The sequence below is a fragment of the Prionailurus bengalensis genome, chromosome E3 (assembly GCF_016509475.1).
Source record: "Prionailurus bengalensis isolate Pbe53 chromosome E3, Fcat_Pben_1.1_paternal_pri, whole genome shotgun sequence".
Taxonomy (NCBI): Eukaryota; Metazoa; Chordata; class Mammalia; order Carnivora; family Felidae; genus Prionailurus; species Prionailurus bengalensis.
Genome location: NC_057357.1, coordinates 18,948,107 through 18,968,707, shown reverse-complemented (window position 1 = coordinate 18,968,707; position 20,601 = coordinate 18,948,107). Strand labels below are relative to the sequence as shown.

The following is a 20,601-nucleotide window of genomic DNA, read 5'->3' as shown; positions in this document are numbered from 1 at the left end:
ACCTGTTCTTTTCTGGGCCCCCACAAGGCATGGAGTAGGCACTGCGGTCAAAGCTGGGAGCCTGCCCTCCGGAGACTCAGCCATCTGAGACCCGGGACCGATCTCACTGTCCGTGCAGATTCCCGAGCCCACTCTGGCTCCCTAGGCCTTGACCTCGGCTGATCTGCGCCTTCTCAGCTTTAGCGTTTTGCCGCCGCCTAGGGGCGAGCTCTCCTGGGAGGCAACCGCGCAGCCGGCTTCACCGCCCCTCTCGCCGCCACTACAACTTCCAGCGGCCCCAGCCGCGTCCGTCCGTCTCCTCCGCACCGAGTCTCGGCGCTGCGCCTGCTGGGAAGCGTAGTTCCGAGGGTTCCCCAGCGCGGGACCTTCTGGGAAACCCAGGCGCCAGCCGTCAGTGGCTGTCGAGCGGTGGGTGCTTCGGCACCTCGGAGACTCGGCGGAGGGTGGAGGTTTTTCAGAATGGGAAGCAGGAAGGACTACAGGGTTCAGGCCTCGGCTGCGGAGTCCTCGAGGTCCCCAGTGCCCCGCGTGACAATAAGCTCAGGCCGCGTCCCTCCAGCCCTGCTCTTTCCCTCAGGTCATGCTTCATCCCTTCCAAGCTCTGGCCTCCAAGTGAAGGGGGATGGAGGGGGTGGGGGTCACCTGCTAGAAAAGTGTGGGGCGCCAAGGTCTGCCCCGGGACTCTATGGACTCCATCCCAGGGTCCAGGCCCCGCCCCTCAGTAGCTTATCCCTAGCCGGGGCTCCCCCCGTGGGAACGGGGACCAGCTGGCCGGAAGCGCCAAACTGCGTCCCTGTCGAGCCCCGGGGATCAATCAGGCCGAGGAGTTAATTATGTAATGAGGGGGCAGGGGGTCGGGGCTAATGAAGCCTGGGGTGGGGGGAGAGAAGGGGAGGGTACCCAGGTATCCGGCCCCCTCTTGGACCCCTTCCAGGCCCCAGGGGTCTCCACCCAGCCCCACTCCAGGGCCCCAAATAGGGGAGGGGCTGTGATCCTGGGTCTGGAAGGGGCTGAGCTGTGAGCTATAAAGGGGGCATCTCTCAGCACCCGGGGACTCTAGGCAGCGTGACCTGAGGCCAGACAGGACTACTCCATGTACCATCCACGAGAGTTGTACCCCTCCCTGGGGACAGGCTACCGCCTTGGGCCCCCCCAGCCGGGAGCAGATTCCAGCTTCCCGCCTGCTCTGGCAGAGGGCTACCGCTACCCTGGTGAGCATGGGGGCCAGCTCCGGTGTAGAGGCCGTGGGGGGCTGTGGCCCTCTGCTGGCTCTCATTCCTCCCCCATCTCCAGATCTGGACACTCCCAAGTTGGATTGCTTCCTCTCCGGGATTGAGGCTGCTCCCTGCACCTTGGCCGCTCCCCCACCCCTGCCCCCGCTGCCCCCAGCCCTGGGCACTGAGCCGGCCCCCCCAGCCCCAGACGCCCTTCATTCGCTCCCTGGAGTCAGCCTGAGCCTGGAGAACCGGGAGCTGTGGAAAGAGTTCAATTCCGTGGGAACAGAGATGATCATCACCAAAGCTGGGAGGTGAGGGGCTGGGCCAGGGTCAAAGGGCCCAGTGTGCTCCTGGTGGGGGTCTTTTGGGAAAGGCAGAGTTCCTGGTGAAGGGGCTAGGTTTGGGGGTTCCTAGAGGGTCTAGAGCGCTGCCTAAGTTCAGGGTGTGATTGTGGCCTGGGTCACAGGTTACTCTACGGCAGGATCAGGGGTCATTCTGTGGCAAAGGTCAAGGGTCAGTCTGTGGAGTCTGTAGCTGGTTTAAGGACCAACCTACGGCAAGGGTCCTAGGTCAGTCTGGGCCTGGGTCAGAAAGTCTGGCTGGGTTATAGTATAATTCATATGTGGCCCAGATCAGGGGTCAGTCTGTGACTGGAGCCAGGGTTCAGACTACGATTGGGGTCAAGGGCCAGCCAGTGACCAGCATTCAGAGAAATCTGGCCAGGATCAGGGTCAGTATGTGACTTAGGTCTGGGGTCGCCCTGGAGGCATGGCGTGTGGCCTGTGAGCCAGGAGCTCGGGCCTGAGTGTGGTAAGTCCTCGGTCCCGCTGAAGGCAGGACACTGTTTTCCTGAAGCAGGTGTGTCCAGCAGTGTAGACTGTGGTGCTGGAGACTAGGTGAGGAGACCAGAGTGGGGAGCAGTAGGCTCTTGGCAAGACTTTAGGGACAGAAGCGTGTCACCACTGCTTCTGCAGATGGAGTTTGAGGGCTTAGGAGTCCAGAGTCTGGCTCTGCTCCTAATCTGTGTGACCCCGGTCAGATCACCTGTCTGTCCCGTCACTTCCGGCTCAAAGACCCTGCCCTCTGGATTCTAATTCCACCTCTCTCAACGTTTCTCTGACGAAACCGGGTGAGCGCCGGTGGTGGCTGCGCCCACCCCTGGCCGGCGGGTCGCGCCAGGCCTCTCCCATCCCCTCCCCTGTCCAGGCGCATGTTCCCTGCTTGCCGAATATCAGTCACTGGGCTGGACCCCGAGGCCCGCTACCTGTTTCTCCTGGATGTGGTTCCAGTGGATGGGGCTCGCTACCGCTGGCAGGGCCGGCGCTGGGAGCCCAGTGGCAAGGCCGAGCCCCGCCTGCCTGACCGCGTCTACATTCACCCTGACTCTCCTGCCACCGGTGCCCACTGGATGCGGCAGCCCGTGTCTTTCCATCGTGTCAAGCTCACCAACAGCACGCTGGACCCCCATGGCCATGTGAGGCCCTGGCTGGGACAGGCTGGGGGTTGGGGGTGGGACCCCGGGCGGGGAGTCATCTCGTTTCTTCCCTCTCAGCTGATCTTGCACTCCATGCACAAGTACCAGCCCCGCATACACCTGGTGCGGGCAGCCCAGCTTTGCAGCCAACACTGGGGGGGCGTTGCCTCCTTCCGCTTCCCCGAGACCGCATTCATCTCTGTGACAGCCTATCAGAACCCGCGGGTAAGTGACCCTGCTGGAGGGGGTGGGGGGCCCCACCCAGGCCGTGGGAGCTCTGACTCCGCATGTGTGTCCCCAGATCACACAACTGAAGATCGCAGCCAATCCCTTTGCCAAGGGCTTCCGGGAGAATGGCAGAAACTGTAAGAGGTGGGCATTGCTCATTCATTCACTCCTTCCTTCAGCAAACGTCTATGGACGGCCCACTGTGTGTCTGGCACTGTGCTGGAAGCCAGGAACACAACAGTAAGGAAAAACACTTATTCGCTCGATGATCCCACAGATACTTGTCTTAGCACCTGCTGTGTGCCGGGCACAGTTCCAGGCACCGGAGATCCATCATGAAGAAAAGAAATGAAGCCCCTGCCCTTATGGGACTGACACTCTAGTGGGCAGGGTAGACAAGTAAACACGAGAAATAAGTAAAATATAATGTGTTAGGGAGAAGTTCTGAAGAGGAAAGAAAGGAAGACAGGAAAGACTGGAGTGGAGTATTTATTAGATTAGAAGGCTGTTCCAGGTCCTGAAGGAAGTATGGGAGGAAAAAGTCCTGAAGGAAGTGGATATCTGAGGCACAGCGTGCCAAGAAGTGGGAACAGCATGGGCGAGGGCCCTGAGGTAGGGGCACACCTGCGGTGCGGCTGGAGTGGAAGAGGCGAAGAGGCAAGTGAGAGGCGAAGAGGAGCCAGGCTTTGTTGGACAGTGAAGGTTTATTTAGGACTTTGGCTTCTGTTCTGAGTGGAGCTCTCTCAGTCGAGCTCTTCTTTGCCCTCAAGGGGTGTACAGTCAGGCAGAAGAGACAGCCGTTAATCAAAGGGTCACCCTAACAAATATACAGCAGAACAGTTGACAGATGCTATGAGGGTGGTGGTGTAGTGCCGGGGGAAGTCGGAGGACTTCCTTGAGGACGTGAGACAAGAGCGTGAACTGAGCCAGGGATGAGCTGAACAGGTGAGCAGGGGCAGACGAGAGGATTCCAGAGGATGGCTGCCAGGCAGCCGGTGATGGGGAGGTGGCCTCAGCCCACGCCCTGGCCTTCTAGCTTGGGAAGGAGTTTCCCAAATGCAATGAAGGCAATAGGAAACCACTGGCAAGGTTTAAGTGGGAGATACTTTGCCCTTTCTAGTCCCTTAATTCTCTGGCCTTGAGTTCCTTCATCTGTAAAATGGGTATAATAATGGCACCTCCCTAACAAGGGCCCTGGGAGGGTGAAAGCCCTGGCACCTGGTAAGTGCCATTATTACCATCATCATCATCATCACTATCATCATCATCATCATCATCGTCACTGTCCTCTAGGGAGCGAGATGCCCGTGTGAAGAGGAAACTGAGGGGCCCAGAGCCAGTGGCCACAGAGACCTATGGGAGTGGAGGTGAGCGTAGTCTCAATAGTGATGGGGGCCGGTCCTCAGATGCTGTTCCTCCTTAGCCCGACCTCTCTCTTCTGCCTTCCCCAGATGCACCAGGGGGCCCCTGTGATTCCACACTGGGGGGGGATGTCCGTGAGTCAGATCCCGAGCAGGCCCCAGCCCCCCGCGAAGCGGCCCAGGCCCCGGCTCCTCCGTGTGGCGGCTCCAGTGCCGAAGCCTACCTTCTGCACCCTGCCGCTTTCCACGGGGCTCCCAGTCACCTTCCAACCAGGCGAGTGGGACGAGGGCGCAGAGTCGGGCTGTTTCAGGTCGGGGAGCCCTGTGTCCTGTCCTGACACCTCCTCTTTACTTCAGGAACCCCAGCTTCCCTGAGGCTGCGGACTCAGGGCGCCCGGCCCCCTACTCGGCCGCATTCCTGGAGCTGCAGCCTGGGCCCGGGGGCTCAGGATACCCAGCAGCTGCACCCCCAGCCCCCTTCGCCTCGCACTTCCTCCAGGGGGGCCCCTTCCCCCTTCCCTACCCCGGCCCTGGGGCTTACCTGGACATGGGCTCCAAACCTATGTACTGAGCTCTTGCTGGGTCCCTCTGCCTCCCTCCCTGTCCTCGGTCCCAGACCTCCGCCGCCCTTCCCCCAGGCCTGCAGCCCCATCACTTCCACTGGCCCCATCCCCCACACCAAATGGCGGCCCGGGGGGCCTCCCCCACCCCACTTCACACTTTGATTTCACTCCCACCCACCCTGGCTTCAAAGCTCTGGCTAAGCTGCTGGGAGTCCAGCTGGGGCCAGCTTCCCCTTCCAGGCTCTCACCTCGGTGTGAATGGAGGGAGGCTCTGCCTGGCCAAATGGGGCCACTGCCCAGCACCCCCTCCTCCTGGGCCTCAGCCTTGGGCTCTGCAAGTTCTACCCGCTCGCCCCAGGACAACCCACACCAGTTTGTTCTCAGGACCAGAGTATTTTTGTTAATAAAACTCAAAAAAGACCTCAGTGCTCTGGAAACATTGGCTAATGGTGTTTAGCCCTGGGCAGGGCTGGGTGAGCAAAGGTTTTGTGGGGAGACCCGAGCCCCAATTTACACTTGCCAGTTTCCAGCTGCATGACCTCGTGCATGTAAATCAACCGGCTTTGGTGCTGTTTCCTCTTCAGGGAAGTGGGGAAACGTGAATGTCCTGACCCTCCCTGTTTTGAGAATTAAATAAGGCTGCTTCTGAGAACCCAGCCCTCTGCCTGGCACGGCGGAAGCCTTCCAGGAAGTCACTGTCACTGGATGCAGACCAGGAGGCTCTGGGGCAGTCAAGGTCCTCAGGTCTACCCCAGGCCCCAAGGCCGGCATCGCTGCTCAATACCAATCGAGTCTGACACAAACCCAAAGACCATTTTTCTCCTTTTATTAGAATTTTTCTTTCTCTCAAAATTTTTTTATCTAAAAACAAACAAAAAAAAAAAAAAAAAGGAAAAAAGAAAAACAAAAAATTATTGGAAACATCATGGTTCAAGTGGGGAGAAAGGAGAGGAGCATGGAGCGGAAGCTCCAAGCGTCTCCAGAGAAAGTCCTCACCCTCGAAGTGCCCTCTCTGGGGGGAGAGCAGAGCCGAGACAACCCCCCAACGCCCGGCCTCCGTCTGGAGAAGAGGGCAGAGTCACAGTGGTCCGAGGGCCAGAGGGGCTGGAGGGATCACAGGAAGTAATCGGCCACGGGTTTCTTGGAGGGGATGCCCCGGGTCTCCTGGGGCGCAGCCTCGAAGATGATGAAATCTTTCTGGAGATGCTCATCTAGCTCCAAGATGGCTGCCACATTCCCACAGCTAGAAGCGGAGGGCAGTGGTGTGAGAGGAGTGGGTCAGCCCGGGCCCCCACCCCCACCCCCTGGCCCAGGCAGCTCACCGGTAGCAGTAGTTGGGAGCCGACCACACAGTGAGCACAGTCTCATTGAAGTGCCACTTATAACCTTCCATCACCAGTTGGTGGGCGCGACAGATCATGTCAATGTCGTTGGCTGCATTAAACTGGGCCACCACGTCACTGCCAAACAGGTAGCCAGCCCCACGGGGGCTCACGCCCCAGCCTGTTGTGTCTGAGGCAAAGGAAGGTAGGGATGGGGGGAGAGGGTGTCCTCGAGGTTTCTCTGGTGCCCACCGCCCTTCGAAAGAGACCATCCTGTCCCCCTCTCTCAATCAAGCCCCACGGGGCCAGAGCACACGGCCTGTGTTCTGGGGTATCCTGGAGACAGGACAGCAAATGCTGGAGAAAATCAGCTCCAAAGGAGAAAGAATTTTCTGACGGTTGGAGCTACCCCATAACCAGAGTGACCATGTGACTTACAGGTGCACACAAAAGCGAGAGAAGACACTTATAATGACCACACTGGTCCAGCAGGTGACAACAAGGGCTGTCCTGGCCGCCCTGGGAGCAGTGGCCAGGCAGGCGGGCACGGCAGTGAGGGGGCGGAGGCTGTGCGTGTTACAGCAGGAGCTCTGGACTGGTACTTGGGAGACTCGGCGTTCAGTCTTGGCTCTGCTCTGTACCAGCTGGGGAACCCCACAAAATGAGGGACGTTCGTGGGGCCGTCGTTCTCGGAGTGTGAACTCTGCAGAAGCCCCTTCAGGTTCAGGGGGCCAATGATTTCGTCCCAAACAAGCGTCTGAGCGATGAAATACACACCCATCCCCTCTCCGAGCTCACGAGCACCAGCTGCCCACACTCCTCCTCCTCCTCTCTGAGGGTGCCAGGGGGCAAGCCGGCCAAGTGCAGACACCAGTGAAGACCAGCTCCACTCTGCTCTTCCCTAAGCCCGCCTGGCCTGTCTCTTCAAGGCGCTTGCTTTAGCTACAAGACCCCCTCAGTCTCCTGCCACACTAAGGGTAGAGCCACCCTGCCCTGCCTGCCTGCCCTCACCTTCAGGGTCAGACCAGAGCAGGTCACACATGGGCCCGTCATGGGGCACTTCTTGCTTTCGGTCAATCGTCCGGATCTGGTCCAGGGTCTGGATAGACGGGGAGAGGCCCCCATGCACGCAGAAGATCTACAGGGGGACAAGAAAGGAGTGAAGGCCGGCTGAGCCCAGCGCCTCTTCCCCCGTGAGTCCGATCCCCGCGGGACCCGGTAGCCGGCCCACCTTGCCATCGATGATGGCCGACAGGCTGAGGTAGTCAAAGATCTCAGTGCAGTAGCGCCACACGGTCACCGAGCCATATTTGCGCAGACACTCGTCGTAGAAGCCGTAGACCTGGGTGATCTGGCGGCTTTCGTGGTTGCCCCGGATCAGGGTGATTCGGTCAGGATAGCGAACCTGGAGGGGGCCACCGATCCAGGGCTGGGGGCTGGGCTCTGTCCCTCCCTCACAGCCCCACCGGCCCTTCCCAGATCTCCTCATACCTGCCCACCCTGTCACCTCACCACTACCCCGGCCCAGAGTCATGCCATCTCTTGCCAACCTCACAGGCCCTGGTCCCTCCTCTAGGGGATTTGAGGCTGACCCCTCCCCATCAACTACAACCTATCGGTTCCCCTTTCACCACTAAGTCCTTACCGAGACCCTCAGGTACTCTGTCATCTGGCCTACCAACGGATACCGCACCCAGGTGAACTCAACACCCTGCCACTTTCTGAGCACGGGGAGCCTCTATTCCCTCCCCTCCAATGGCGCAGCTCCGCCTTCTCCTCCAGGAACCCCATCAGATGCCCCGAGCCAAGGAAAGCTGCTCTGCCCATCCCCGGGCAAGCTGAACACCAGCAGGACGGCTCAGAGCTGGGGGTGGATGGAGAAGGAGACAAGGGCAGGAAGGACACAGGTCAGGCCGGAGGCGGCCCGGGTGTGGGCACCGGAAGCCCAGGTTCCCACCTTAAGTGCCAGCAGCAGGAGGAACGTTTCGACGCTGTAGAAACCACGATCCACAAAGTCCCCCATGAAGAGGTAGTTGGTCTCAGGGACGTCGCCACCCACCTGGGGAGGGAGGAGCGGGGGGAGAAGGGTTTGCTCGATCCTCACCTGTCCCCCGCCGTGGCAGCCCATGTGCCGGTCAACTTGAGGCCCTTCTTTCACAGAGGGCCCACCAAACAGGAGGCCTCTCACTCACCCAAGTCAAAGCTTCCACTCTCAATTAAAGGGGTCTTCCAGTCACCCCCCAGGTCACCTGTCCCAGAGTCTCCCCACACTCACTCTGAACAGCTCCTTGAGGTCATAGAATTGCCCGTGGATGTCGCCGCATACCTAGGAAGTGAGCAGAGCTGGGTCGGAACTTGCACAGCCGGAGAGCCTCCGCCTCCAGGGGCTGGCCTTCAGAACACCCAGTGCTTTAGTAGCTCCTTATCGCTCCCAGCGAAACCTCAACTTCTCAGGGCCACCAATCTACTCTCCTACCCGGACTTCGTCTGCTCTGGAATCACCCCCCATCCCGCACTGAGTGCCAGCTGTTCTGTGGGCAAGAGCTAAAACTAGGTCTCTCGAGCTAGGCCTGTAGCTTCTGGAGGACCTGGCCCCTTCCTCTCCGTGTTTCCCTCAAGGAACCCGGAATAAAGCTACTAATGACACAGAATACACAGAAATGCGTGGGGTAGAATCACTCACCAGATTCAGAGTCCTTCTGCCCTGACCAAGAGTATCCCCCCATCAGCTCAAAAGACCCTTCCCGTAACATCCATTTCGTATAGCAAAGCTCCCTTGAAGATGGGAGAGGGATACACGGGACTTTCCGGGCTCTCAGGGATGAGGGGCAGACCTCTGTAGCCCACAAGATTAAGGGGAACGGCCATGTGCCTAGGCTCTGGAAGGCCACGCGGTACTCACTGTGACTGGCGAGTCCACCCTCTGTACGTTGCTCTCCTCTACCAAGATCTCTCTGGGGATGGGAGAAGACCAGGGTCACCACAGCCAGGCCAGCCCAGCTCAGCCCAGCCCAGTTCCTCATCTTTTGGAAGGGAGGATCTGAGGTGGGCCTTGAACCTCTAGGGGGCAGGAGTGAGGTGTGCAATATCCCCAGGATGGGCTGACCGCAGGCCTCCCCAAGGCCAAGAGGCCAGAGCCCAAACTCTTGCTGCGACATTCAAAGCCTTTCCAAGGAGACAGTGGCCTTTCAAGCCCTGACCCTCCCTGTTGCCCTCTTTCACACATCCAGTGCTCGCTCCAGAGAACAGACCCGCTCTCCACGCAGAGCTCTCTGCTCATGCTGCTCCCTTGGCCTGGAGCGCTCCGAGACCGTGCCCCCGGCTGAGCCTCCTCTCCGCCCGTCACGGAGGCTTTCCCCAGACTGTCCAAAGGCACCCAGTGATCAAACACACCATCAAAGTGATGCGCTTTTGCCTTATTTAGAGGGAGCGACAACTTTCTTCTTTCGTTCCTCCCTGCAGTGAAGTCTACTACTACTCGAGAGCGCGTGACGTGAAACCACTCTGTCAGCTACACACACACAGCGAAGTAAGCGGTGCCACGTTTCCAGATTTCACCCTTGGTGATGATGGCAGCAGTGACCGCTCCAGTTCACGCCACACCCCAGGACCGTAGTAAGAGCTTGGTGTCGATGACACAAACCCAACGGCCACCCCCCAAGGCGGGCACTGTGGTGACACCCACTGCTCAGGCGAATAAACTGGCCACGGTCATACAGGTGGGATATAATTCAGGCAGCCTGGTGCTGCCACCTAGCTACTCTGGTGTGGGGGGCACCCAGGCACTGGCCTTTTTCTGCCAGCCTCCTCCTAGGAGACAAGCAGCTCCCTGAGCTCCGAGAACGGATGCTTTCACCTATGGCCCTGAAGATGCTCACTACGAAAAAGGTGGCTTGAGTTAAGTGCGTTTGCTTGGCTTTCTGGGAATGGGGGGACGTTCAGGGGAAGGCACTGGCAGTGATCGAGCGGCCATCCAACAACCAGGCCCTCCCGCTAGGAACGCATCTGGCGTGAAGCACTGTTCCACACCAACTGCTTATGATGACCTCCCCAATGGACTCGGGGAGGTTCTTTTCCTCCTCGACAGAAAAACCAAGGCTTAGAGAAAAAAGGGGGCAGGATCACGGTCACGAAGCTGGAGAGTGAATGAACTGAACTCAGGAGCCCAATCTCCTATGAATCTGTGCCGGCCTCATCCACAGATTCCGGGCCCAGCCTCCAAGCCCAGCTCTGTCACTCACAGCACATCATCCGCCCTCTCAGGGGTCACACCCGCCCACCTTTACTTCCACAACGAATGCTACCTTTAGAAAATGCCTGCCAAAGTGCCAGCCCCTGTCCCTACAGATGCAGAATCTCATCTGAGCTCCGTAAGGACTTCAAAGACTTGGAGAGATGGAGAGACTTGACCAGGATTACATTGTTTATAGGTGACGAAGCTGGGACTCATATTGAAAACCACCGGATTCAAACCCTCTGCTCTTTTCCTGTACTGGTATTTTTAGTAGGACTGAGTTCAGTCCACACACAGAGGGGCAGACCTCTGTAGCCCACAAGATTAAGGGGAACGGCCTTGAGGCCTCTCTAGTTCCAAGGGTTTGAGACTATGTACCCTGTGAGCAAAGGGAGGTTCCTGACACTTTCAGCCTTGGCTGGGCCCCTGGTGGGTCTCCAGGAGGCCATGGCCAGGTGCAAGAGTTGTTCCCCCTTCAGAATGAGCCCAAGATAATACTGGCCAACTTGGGCCTCAGCCCAGTACCTCCCAGGCCCTCCTCAGTTTCGGCTGGATGGGACTCTCCCACTCCTCAGTCCTCTATAGCTCCCCAGTGCTTTGTACACAGTTTAAGTGTCTCTGCTTGGCTGTCAATGAGCATGGAGTACAGTGAAAGATCTGGATCCAAAATGAACCTCCCCTCCAACGAGCTGTGAAACTGCAGGCAAGACATTATCTTTTCAGAGACTCAGTTTCCTCTTCTGTGAAACACTCACGCTTGACCTGACGAAGCCACAGGGCTGTTGCCAAGAGCAATGGAGACGGAATAAATTACCTCTCTGTTATTCTGAAAACTCCACCGTGCTATTCGAGCATTAGCTATCCTCACCACCAAATCAATTCAGGCCCTCTGGGCAAGATGAGTCTAACAGGAAAAAGAACAGTGCCAGGCAACAGTTGGTTTAAGTTCCTAAAAATGCCACTCAAGACAGAGAGAACAGGGATGACTAAAAACATCTTGGGGCTCTTCCAGTCAGGGAAATTTTCTTCAAACGGCAAAACACAGTCACAGACAAAAAAGGGCCTTGCCTGTTCACCAAACAGGCCTCGTCTCACTGCTATGAGTCTGTCTGTGTGAAGTAAAACCAAGCAAGAGTCTGAGAGCCACAAGTTCAGAACCTAGCCCCGCCACGTTCTCTCTGGGTGACCTCAGTCAAGTCATCAGGCCTCCAGGAGTCACGTTAAATGGAGCAAATAGTCTTGACCTCACAAAACTGCTGTGAGGAAGACGGAAGTTCCTTGCCAGTACGAGGCCTGTTGTGGAACCGTGGGCCTGCTGTTCAACACACGTACGGTGGTTCTCCTGGCTCTTTCCCTACAATTCTCCGGCACGGTGCAAGCTGCAAACAGTATCTTAGGGGAGGCAGGTTTAAGTGGTCTCCTTGCTGGTGCCCACACATCTCGGGGCCTCCACTCCCGCCCTCATCCTACTACGAATGTCCTTCCTCCCTGGCCCTGCTCCCATCAGCCAGCCAAATGATTTTCATCCTTCCAGGCCACCTTCTCTTAGAAGCCTTCCCTGAGGACTTCAGTCCATATCAGCAATGCCCTCTTCCTACACTGTAACAACAGTAACACCTAAGGATTAGTGAGCACTTACGTTGTACCAAGGAACTATGCTAAGCCCACCCCACGCACCAACTTACTGACTCGTCACAGCCATCTTAGTAAGTACTATTATCCCCAGTCTACAAATGAAGAAACTGTCAGGGACCTCAAGATCACCAACACAGCCGGTAAGTGGCAGAGCTCACCTCCCAACCTAGAACCATCACATTCCAAAGCCTGAGCTCCTAACCACTACATCATCCTACTTCCCACAGAACTCAAGGGTTGGGCTTATCCCCAAAGTTCAGTTCCTCCAAGAAACCTCTGTTCCTCCGGCAGGTAAAGTTGTTCCCGTGAGCTTCCTAAGTATCTTATGACTCTCTAACACCACTGAAAACGCGTCACTTCATACTTTCGGTGTCTTTATCCAGGTCTGTCTTCTCCCAACAGGCTGGTTGCTCGAGGGAAGTGGCCCTATTCTGCTCCTCTCTGGGAAAGATGCCAGGATGATCCAGGCCCCAAGTTCTCACTGGCTTTGCCCCAGACCGGAACCCCCTTGGGCAGCGGGGCCACCAGGCTCACCTGGCCTTAGCGCACAGGGCCTTGACTTCGCTCTCTTTGATGAGCTCGCAGCGCCGCAGTTGCTCGATCTGCCGGTCCAGGTCGCTGATCTCCGCCATGGCCCACCACCCGCCCCCGGCGCGGGTCAGAGCCGGGGCCGCCGCCCCCTCCGCACCGCACAGGGGTCTCCTGAGGAACGAGAAGACGAGTCCGTGGATCAGAGCGTCCGTAGGGGGAGCGGGGGGGGGTGGGGGTGGGGGAGGCAACTAAATTCTGGAGCCGGCCCGGCCCCCCCCCCACCTCCCCTCACATCGGCCCCGGGACCCCCAGCGTCCCACGGCCCTGGCCGCTCCCCGCTAACTCCCGCCGAACCCCGCGATCCCGCGCTCGGGACGGTGGCCTAGAGGGGTCTCAGCCTATTACCGCCGCCGCGACTCCGGCTCCGGCTCCCGGACTCCCTGCCTGCCTTCCTCCTTCCCTCCGCTTTGGGCCGCCGCCACCGCCGCTTCTACTTCCGGCCCCGCCGCGGAAGCAAAGGGAGATCAGTTCCGCCGCGCGCCGGATGTGGCGTCATACACACCTTCCCCCTCGCGCGCCGCGCCCTTACCCCCACCTCCCGGAGCAGAGGAGTGGGGATGAGCCGAAGGAAGCGGATGTGGGCAGCGTGCGGGCGGAGGTCACCGGGGGCCCGGTGGACCCGCCTCTTGCGAGCTGATGGACGCCTCAGTCCGCCCCACTCCCATATCCGTTAGGGAAGCAAGCTGAGCCGCGGGGCCGCCGTGTAATTTTGTGACACGCTTTTATTTACCTGTTTGAGTCGGCCTACCCATCCCTGAGGGTCACCCTTGCAGCCCTGGTGCTTAGAACGAGGCCTGGCACAGTAGGCATACCTAAACATTTGTTCAGGGGCTGGAAGAATCCTGTCCAAATCTCTTTCCGTGGCCCCAGAGAAATCTCTGCCGTAGAGGACCTCCGAAGTTAGAGGCAGAACGGAGTCCACCTTGCCCACACCGAGTCTGGGCCTCAGTCAAAATGACCTCCCCAATTCCAGAACAGTACCCCACCCCCGACACCCCTCAGTTGCTTCCTGTTGCCTGCAAGTTTTATTCCTTTTTTTTTTTAAGGAATCAGTTCTAGTATCTCCACCTATCACACGTTCTGGAATTCACCGTTAGTATAAAAAGCCCACCCCCCACCCCCCACCCCCGCCACTGGTATTTGGGGAAGTGACTGATCTGTGAGCATACTTGGTGTCTGAGACTTTGCACATGCTGCTCCCTTTTGAAAACTCCTTTTTGCTATCTTCTGTTGCCCTTCAATTTTTATTTGCTTTCCTTAACACTTTGTTGCAGAGTATTGAGTGAGGCTAGGCACAGAAGCGAGGCCAAAGTTGAGAGAGGCACTGGGAGTGGGGTTGGTTTTGTATGTAGGTAATAGATGCAGATGTGCACTGAAGGAAATGACCAAGGTCTTAAACTCCTAAAAAGTCCTAGGTTAAGTCAGTTCTATGCACATCACTACAGGAATTCAGTAGGTCCAGAGAGATCACAAAAGTCAAGGTTATTTTTTTCCCTCCAGAAGGGAGCTCAGACAGTCAAGGGCCCAGAGGGAAATTCAGGAAGTGGCAGGACTCACTAAGATCCCTGGTTAGAACTAGGGCCTTTAACAGCTCAAGAGACCTGATGCAGTTACTGCTACAGCCCAACCTGGGTGACTGGGAAAGGGTTCAAGGTGTGGCAGAGGCGTTAAGTACGGGGCCTTCATTCTGGCTTCACGGAACGCAGCAGCTACTTTGGCCCAGTTCTTAACCTGGAACCTGCGCCCTGTGTTGTTGAGGGGGCTGAACAATCTGTGTTGTTGAGGGGGTTGTTGGAATAAATTCCAGGTTCTTCAGGCGGTTCCATGGTCCAAGGAAGATTAATTAAGAAACCAGTTCTAATCCCATCTCCTGTTGAGATGGGAAAACAGACAAGCTCAACAGTACAGATTAAGGACATAGGCATTAATAATCTTGAAAGCATCAAGAAAGTGCAACCTCAGGCAGCACGGACTTAAGCGGGAGATGGGAATAACAACACCCACTCATACAGATCACTTGCGTGGTGTCATGTCGTTGTCACCTGGCTCATACCACTCAGGAAATGTTGGCTTAGGTTAGTGGCTGTTTTTGTCACAGGGGCCTTGTGCACCTGGGAGTTCTGGGTCTAAAAGTGAGACTGAGCCTAACACATACTCCCCCCCACTGTGAGCCTTATCAGGTGCTGCTGGTAAAAGCGGATGGGGAGCTTGATGGTAGGGAGAAAATGTCACGAGCTCTCTTCTTGAAGCCCTGGGCAAGCATAAAACAAAGCAGGAAAGTCCTCTCCCAACCCATTCACTTTTCTCCTGCCCAGGAAGGAAGAATAGGAAACAAGGGATCTTTCTTCTCCTAGGCTCTGCCACCTCCCCTGGCCCTCCCCAGTCCTGAACACCAGACACGGACGGCACACTCCCCCTTAAATAGATGTTTATTGGCAGTGGGCTGGAAAGAGCAGTGGAGTTAGCATATACAGACAACACCACACACCAATGTCACATGGGAGGCAAAAGTGATGGGAAAGAGCAGCCTGGAGCCCTGGGTGAAGTCCCCTCCTCCAGAGTGAGTGTGGGAGGGGACGGGGCCTGGAGTGTTGAGGGGGCAGCCTTAGGACACCTCCGCTTAGTAGGCATGGTTAGAGATGAAGAGAGACTCGCTGGCTGCGGCCCCAGCCTGACCACTTGGGGTGTACTTTCCTTGGCAAGCGAGGCTGTTGGCCTAAGAGGGGAGAGGAGCCAGAGTGAGGTCTCATCAGAATCCCGTCCGCCCCGGCACCCCGCCCGCCTCTTGCCCCCATCCTTACCAGGGCTCGCTTGACATACTCCTCCTGGGCAGCCTTCAGGTTCTCCTTCTTTCCACCCCAGGCCTTCAGGGCAGAAGCCTGCAGGGCTCGGCCATAGGAGAAGGTCAGGGCCCACGGCTTCAGCAGGGGGCATTTGTTGATGGCGTTGAGGTTGATGGATGCCTCCTCCTCACTCTGGCCTCCAGACAGGAAGGTGATCCCTGTAGAACAAGGGGTGAAGGGGGGGAAGCAGATATAGTCAGAGACTCAGGGCTTGGTAGGAGCCCCTAGAAGCTGAGCTGGAAGTCAGACCAAATGGGCGTAAAGATTGTGGGCACAGTTCATCTACCTCCCAGAGGTCAAGATGAGGACGTGGGTCTCACCAGTGACAGCGGGGGGCACCGTGCGGCGCAGAGCTGTGACAGTTGCCATGGCAATCTCCTCATGAGAGTATTTATGGGTGCAGGCGTGGCCTGGGGTTACCATATTGGGCTTCAGCAAAGTGCCTTCCAGGTAGATGTGGTGGTCACTCAGAGCCTTGTAGACAGCAGCCAGCACCTAGAGCAGAGCAGGGCCAAAGTCAGTTGTGATCGAGGCGGGGGAGGCAGGGGGAACAGGGGTCAGTCCTACAGCCCTTGGCCCAGTCGCCTATCCACCATACTGCCCAGGCAGGCAGGGAACTTACCTTCTCGGTTACATACTGACAGCGCTTCAAGTCATGGTCCCCATCAGGGAGGATCTCGGGCTCCACGATGGGCACGATGCCATTCTGTGGGGTGAGGGACAGGGTGGCCATGAGGCCTTCTAAGCTGAAGCCCACCCATAGCTCTCCACAGCTATCAGCCAAGATCTTATCTCCATGCCATGGTGACAGCGACTCATGGCCTCACGGCCCTCAGCAGACTGTAGGGAACAGGCATCTCCTCCAAGACACCCACACAATCCCTATTCTGCCCCTCTGCTCACAGAGCCCCCGAGTGTCCTCCACAGGCCCGAGCCTGATGCTTGGGGAAGATCCAGAACAACTGCGCTGGGGGAGGTACGTATCCTGGCAGATGGGTGGCAGGCTAGCTGACACTCTGGAACCAAATGAGGTGGGAGGTGGCCTGCTGGGGAACTGGAGGCCCACCTGCTGGCAGATGCTGGCATAACGGGCCAGCACGTTGGCGTTTTCCATGATGGCAAGGGCTGAGGGGGTGTGTTCCCCAATCTTCAGCACACAGCGCCACTTGGCAAAGTCGGCTCCGTCCTTCTTGTACTGGGCACAGCGCTCAGACAGCCCATCCAGCCCTGGAGAGGGAACAGAATCGTCAGAGCACAGCAGAGGAGGGGGCAGGCGGCTCCCCACTCAACCTCGGCACCCAGAGGGCTGGTGGCCTGGGTGAGTCAGTCCGTAGGGCAGGCAACGGTTCTCACCTTGGGTGGTAGTCTCCCCGTTCGTTCCTGCCAGGGGTACCACGCCCTTGTCCACCTGTTGGGGTGGGGGGGGGGCAGCAACAACATAAGATAGGAGGAGTGACCTCTAGTACTCCACTCTGCCCCTCACTTTACTTAATCTTAAGTGATACCTCACGGTTTACAAATGTTTTCAGTTAGTTACAATACCTGGGCCTAGGAAGGAAAATACACGGGGAGGTTACTGGACAAAGCCTGGACTGCCACCACTTACTAACTCTGCGAGCCAAACACTTCACTGCCTGGAGCTTCTGGGTCTTAGTCTGTACAAGGGGAACGCCTTGCTCTTGGAGTTACGAGGATGAAAAGTGCCAAGCAGGGGTACCTGGCTGGCTCAGTCGGGGGAGCATGTGACTCTCGATCTTGGGGTTGTGAGTTCGAGCCCCACACCGGGTATAGAGATTACTTAACTAAAATATTAAAAAAAGAAAAGAAAAAGAAGCCAAGCAGTTCCCATACGTTTCTGGCTTTTCTCACACATGCTTCGGAGGTGGCCTGGGGCAGACTCCACTCACGTCTCCAGGCTCCCAACCCAATGTCCACCCCCACCCCGGCCTGCCACTCTGATTTCTTTCCCCGAGATCCATCTCATATCCTGAGACCCAGCCCCCTCACCTTGATGCCCACAACACCGCCCTTGGATTTGATGACTTGGGGGAAGGGGCGGCCATCGTCTGTCTTCTGGTACAGTGTCTCATGGAAGAGGATGACACCCCCAATGCAGGGATTCACACGGTCGTCGGCAGTCAGCAGCAGCTGGCGGTAGAAGCGCCGGTTCTCCTCGGTGTTCTCGGTGCCGATGGACTGCAGCCGCTTGGCAATGCTCCCTAGGAGGGGACATCGTATAAAAATAAGAGGATCAGCCTGTCACCCTCAACCCTGGGCCCTCCTCCCACTGTGTCCTGCCCGTACCAGTGGACTCATCTGCAGCCAGGATGCCCTTGCCCGGAGCCACAATGCGGTGAGCGATGTCAGAGAGCTCCTTCTTCTGCTCTGGGGTCAGCGCTGGGTATTGGTAGGGCATGGTGCCGGTCAGTTCCTGGCCAAAGGAGGCAGACAGGGGAGGAATGGTTAGCTGGGTCTTCCCATGGTCTCCCCACAAGCAGGGCCCCTTGCCTGGAGGTCAGGACAAAGGTTCCCTACCTCCCCTAGTCCACACTGGGCAGGTCTTGGGGCACTTCCTGGGCCCAAGCCTCCCCTACGCCCAACTTCCCTGTACTAGGCCTGCCTCCTGTACCTTCCCTCACTTTGTTTGTTGCTGGGTGTTTCCCACCTTAGGGTGGGGTTGCGTACTGGCATCTGTGGTAAAGCAATAGGCCAGAGACATGGAAAGACAGGTCATGTAGAAGCTGGACCCTTCTGGCTTGCGCTCTGCCATGGGGTCACCTTGCCTAGAAGCAGAACCGAACCGGAGTATTTTAGAATTTAGAGGTCGCACATCAGGCAGAGGGCCCAACAGAAGAAGGACCCAGAGAAGGGAAAGCTCTGGGCTTCAAGTCCCACAGAAACCAAGGGCCAGAGCTGAGACTAGAACCCAGATCTTCTGACTGCTGTACGGGATCCACCCAAGATTCCAGGGCCGGCCCAGGCTCCAAAGCCTCAAGGACATCCCAAGGTCAAGCTTCTCCTCCCAGGGTTGGGGGAGGGCCTTAGGAAAAGGGTGTTAGAAAAAAGGGCAGGAGGGTAACGGGAAGCCCAGGAAAGGGCAGCAGAGGAAGCCCAGCCCAAGGGGGAGGAACGGGGTAAGGTTTACCGATCTCATTGCTCATACAGGGTAAGAGAATTGTAGAGAGGCGAGCGGCCCCACCCCTTCCCCTGAAAATGCTCCTGTCTGCCCGCACGGCTGCAGCTGTTCCAGGCTCACAATCAAGGTCACCAGATAAGTAAAGGCACGGAAAGTGTTAACTGAGCAGCACGCGCCTCCAAGGGGTTTCCCCTCCTCGCCAGGGGGGTCCCACCTCCCTGGGCAGGGACCAACCACGCTTTCGGAAACCCTGAGAGTATACGAGCTGGCCCCCACCCCCTCGCTGCCTCTTAGGATCACCGCAGAGGCCAAGGGGCCGTAATCCTTTGCACCTGGGATCCCAGCAAGAAAAGGAGAGAAGGAATGGCCCTTCATCTCGTCCTGCTTCCTCCTCCGCCATGACTCAGCGCGCGTAGTCGCTGCATTGCGCAGCAAACCAAGGAAACTCAAGCTGAAGAGGGTTGAGGAGTCCGGGCTGGGAGCATGTATGTGGGAGGTAGTGGGGCGGGGGGAGATGCTGGGACGGGGGAATGGGGGTGGGCTCCGACCCGACCGGCCACTGCCCCCAGGATCCTTCTCCAGGGTCCCTGACCTTCGCACACGGCGAGGGGAGCTCACCTGGCACGGGAGGGGGCGGGTTTGCGGGGTGCGGCGGTGGAGGGCGACGGGCCGGCGAGCGGACTGAGGGAGCGAACGCGGCAGTCGTCACCAGCACCCTGGTTCTGCGGCGCGTTCCAAGCGGAACGCAGCCTACTCAGCTCCGGAGGGGGCGGCGCAGGGGGCGGGAAGCAGGGAGGTGGCGCCGGGCTTATAAAGGCACCGCGCCAGCCTCCGCCGGGTTTTTTCCCTTGAAGGGGGCCGGGAGAGCGCTGGCGTCCAATTGCAGGAGAGGAACGGTGGAGAGGCCGCCCCCGAAAGGCGAAGCCCGGAGGCGGCGCTTGGGCGGGGCCAGCGCTACGAGAACACGATCCCTGCCCCCCCCCCACCCCCCGGCCCCCTAGGACGTGACTCGGGCCACATCCTTCGGGTCGCCTGGGCTCTCCACCCCCCCACCCGCCGTCTCCCTTCTCCCCCCAGTTGGCGCGTTCTGGGGAGCCGTGACTCAGCCGATTAGGGGCCCCGGAGGAGATGGGAAGGGAGGTGGGGGCAAGTGGGTGCAAGAGCCTGAAAGGACGGAGGCTCAGCCTCCCGGTCTAGGCCCAGCCGCGCGGCCGCGGGGCAGCCCCAGCTTCCGGCCTGCGCTGATGCAGCGTGTGTCACACTGTGACAGAACCCGGAGGTTGGGCGTCTGCCGGCCTCGCCTGCAGGCTCGACTTGCGGGCTCTGGCGCGCGGGGCCGCCCCTCCCTGGGTCACCAGCCCAGGCGGAAGAGCGGCGGGGGGAAAGGGCGGCGAGTGGCTGCCCCGGGAGGAACACGACAGGGCGGGGGGGCGGAGGCCGGGCGGCAGCCGTTCCGGGTGGCCCGCCCGCGCCGGTGTAGGCGCCCCAGCTGCCCGGGTCGGGTCGGGCTCGCGGCCGCGGGGGACCGGCCTCGCCGTGCGTGCGCACGCCCTCTCCGCCCGGGCCGGCGCAGACCCGCCTGCGGCCTCCGCCGCCATCCACAGCCAGACTGCGGCGGAACCGGCCGGCCGCCGCTCGCCCCAGCGAGTCTGGAGATGCAGCGCCAGAGTCCCCGCGCAAACGTCTCCCTGGGACCTGACTTTCCCCTCCAGACTCAAACCTGTCCCTAGCCGGTCGGCCCCCAGATACATTCCGAGTCCCTCATCCTACCAGCCAAGCCTCCCCTCCTAATCTGGACCCCTTAGGCCCAACCCCAACCCTGCGGCGTCCTGCTGGCGCCCACCTGCGAGGAGGCTGAAGGAGCGGGCAGAGCCTGGTCAGCAGCGAGTGAGCCAGGCCGCTCCTGGGCTGGGTTATAAGGCAGCTCCTGCCCTCCCCCCCAGCCAATGTCCCCAACCTTCTCCGGTGACCCCTGCCCTTTCCTTGCCACGGATCCC

At 58.7% G+C, this 20,601-nt stretch overlaps 3 protein-coding genes across 4 annotated transcripts; 1 reads left to right on the top strand and 2 right to left on the bottom strand.

Annotated features, from left to right (window-relative positions):
* The first annotated feature begins 366 nt into the window (after window positions 1-366).
* TBX6 (T-box transcription factor 6) lies at window positions 367-19,978 on the top strand. The gene is made up of 9 exons (XM_043560139.1): window positions 367-1,211; window positions 1,294-1,528; window positions 2,424-2,691; window positions 2,770-2,916; window positions 2,993-3,063; window positions 4,213-4,286; window positions 4,371-4,554; window positions 4,638-5,234; window positions 19,968-19,978. Exons 1-8 carry the CDS (start codon window positions 1,094-1,096, stop codon window positions 4,849-4,851), a joined length of 1,311 nt encoding a protein of 436 aa, XP_043416074.1. The 5' UTR covers window positions 367-1,093; the 3' UTR covers window positions 4,852-5,234; window positions 19,968-19,978.
* Window positions 5,710-13,206, bottom strand: PPP4C (protein phosphatase 4 catalytic subunit). The gene is made up of 9 exons (XM_043560142.1): window positions 12,971-13,206; window positions 12,569-12,736; window positions 9,068-9,119; window positions 8,441-8,491; window positions 8,123-8,224; window positions 7,397-7,570; window positions 7,177-7,303; window positions 6,166-6,355; window positions 5,710-6,086 (listed from the first exon to the last, which is right to left on the bottom strand). Exons 2-9 carry the CDS (start codon window positions 12,664-12,666, stop codon window positions 5,957-5,959), a joined length of 924 nt encoding a protein of 307 aa, XP_043416077.1. The 5' UTR covers window positions 12,667-12,736; window positions 12,971-13,206; the 3' UTR covers window positions 5,710-5,956.
* ALDOA (aldolase, fructose-bisphosphate A) lies at window positions 15,037-20,585 on the bottom strand. Of its 2 annotated transcripts, none has more exons than XM_043560140.1 (9): window positions 20,448-20,585; window positions 17,773-17,899; window positions 17,476-17,687; window positions 16,822-16,876; window positions 16,535-16,695; window positions 16,091-16,174; window positions 15,789-15,963; window positions 15,427-15,626; window positions 15,037-15,341 (listed from the first exon to the last, which is right to left on the bottom strand). In XM_043560140.1, the coding sequence occupies exons 2-9, from the start codon at window positions 17,882-17,884 to the stop codon at window positions 15,246-15,248; spliced, it is 1,095 nt and encodes a 364-aa protein (XP_043416075.1). In that variant the 5' UTR covers window positions 17,885-17,899; window positions 20,448-20,585; the 3' UTR covers window positions 15,037-15,245. The 2 variants fall into 2 exon arrangements, with proteins under 2 accessions (XP_043416075.1, XP_043416076.1); XM_043560141.1 differs by lacking the exon at window positions 20,448-20,585 and adding an exon at window positions 19,223-19,498.
* Between the last annotated feature and the right edge of the window lie 16 nt (window positions 20,586-20,601).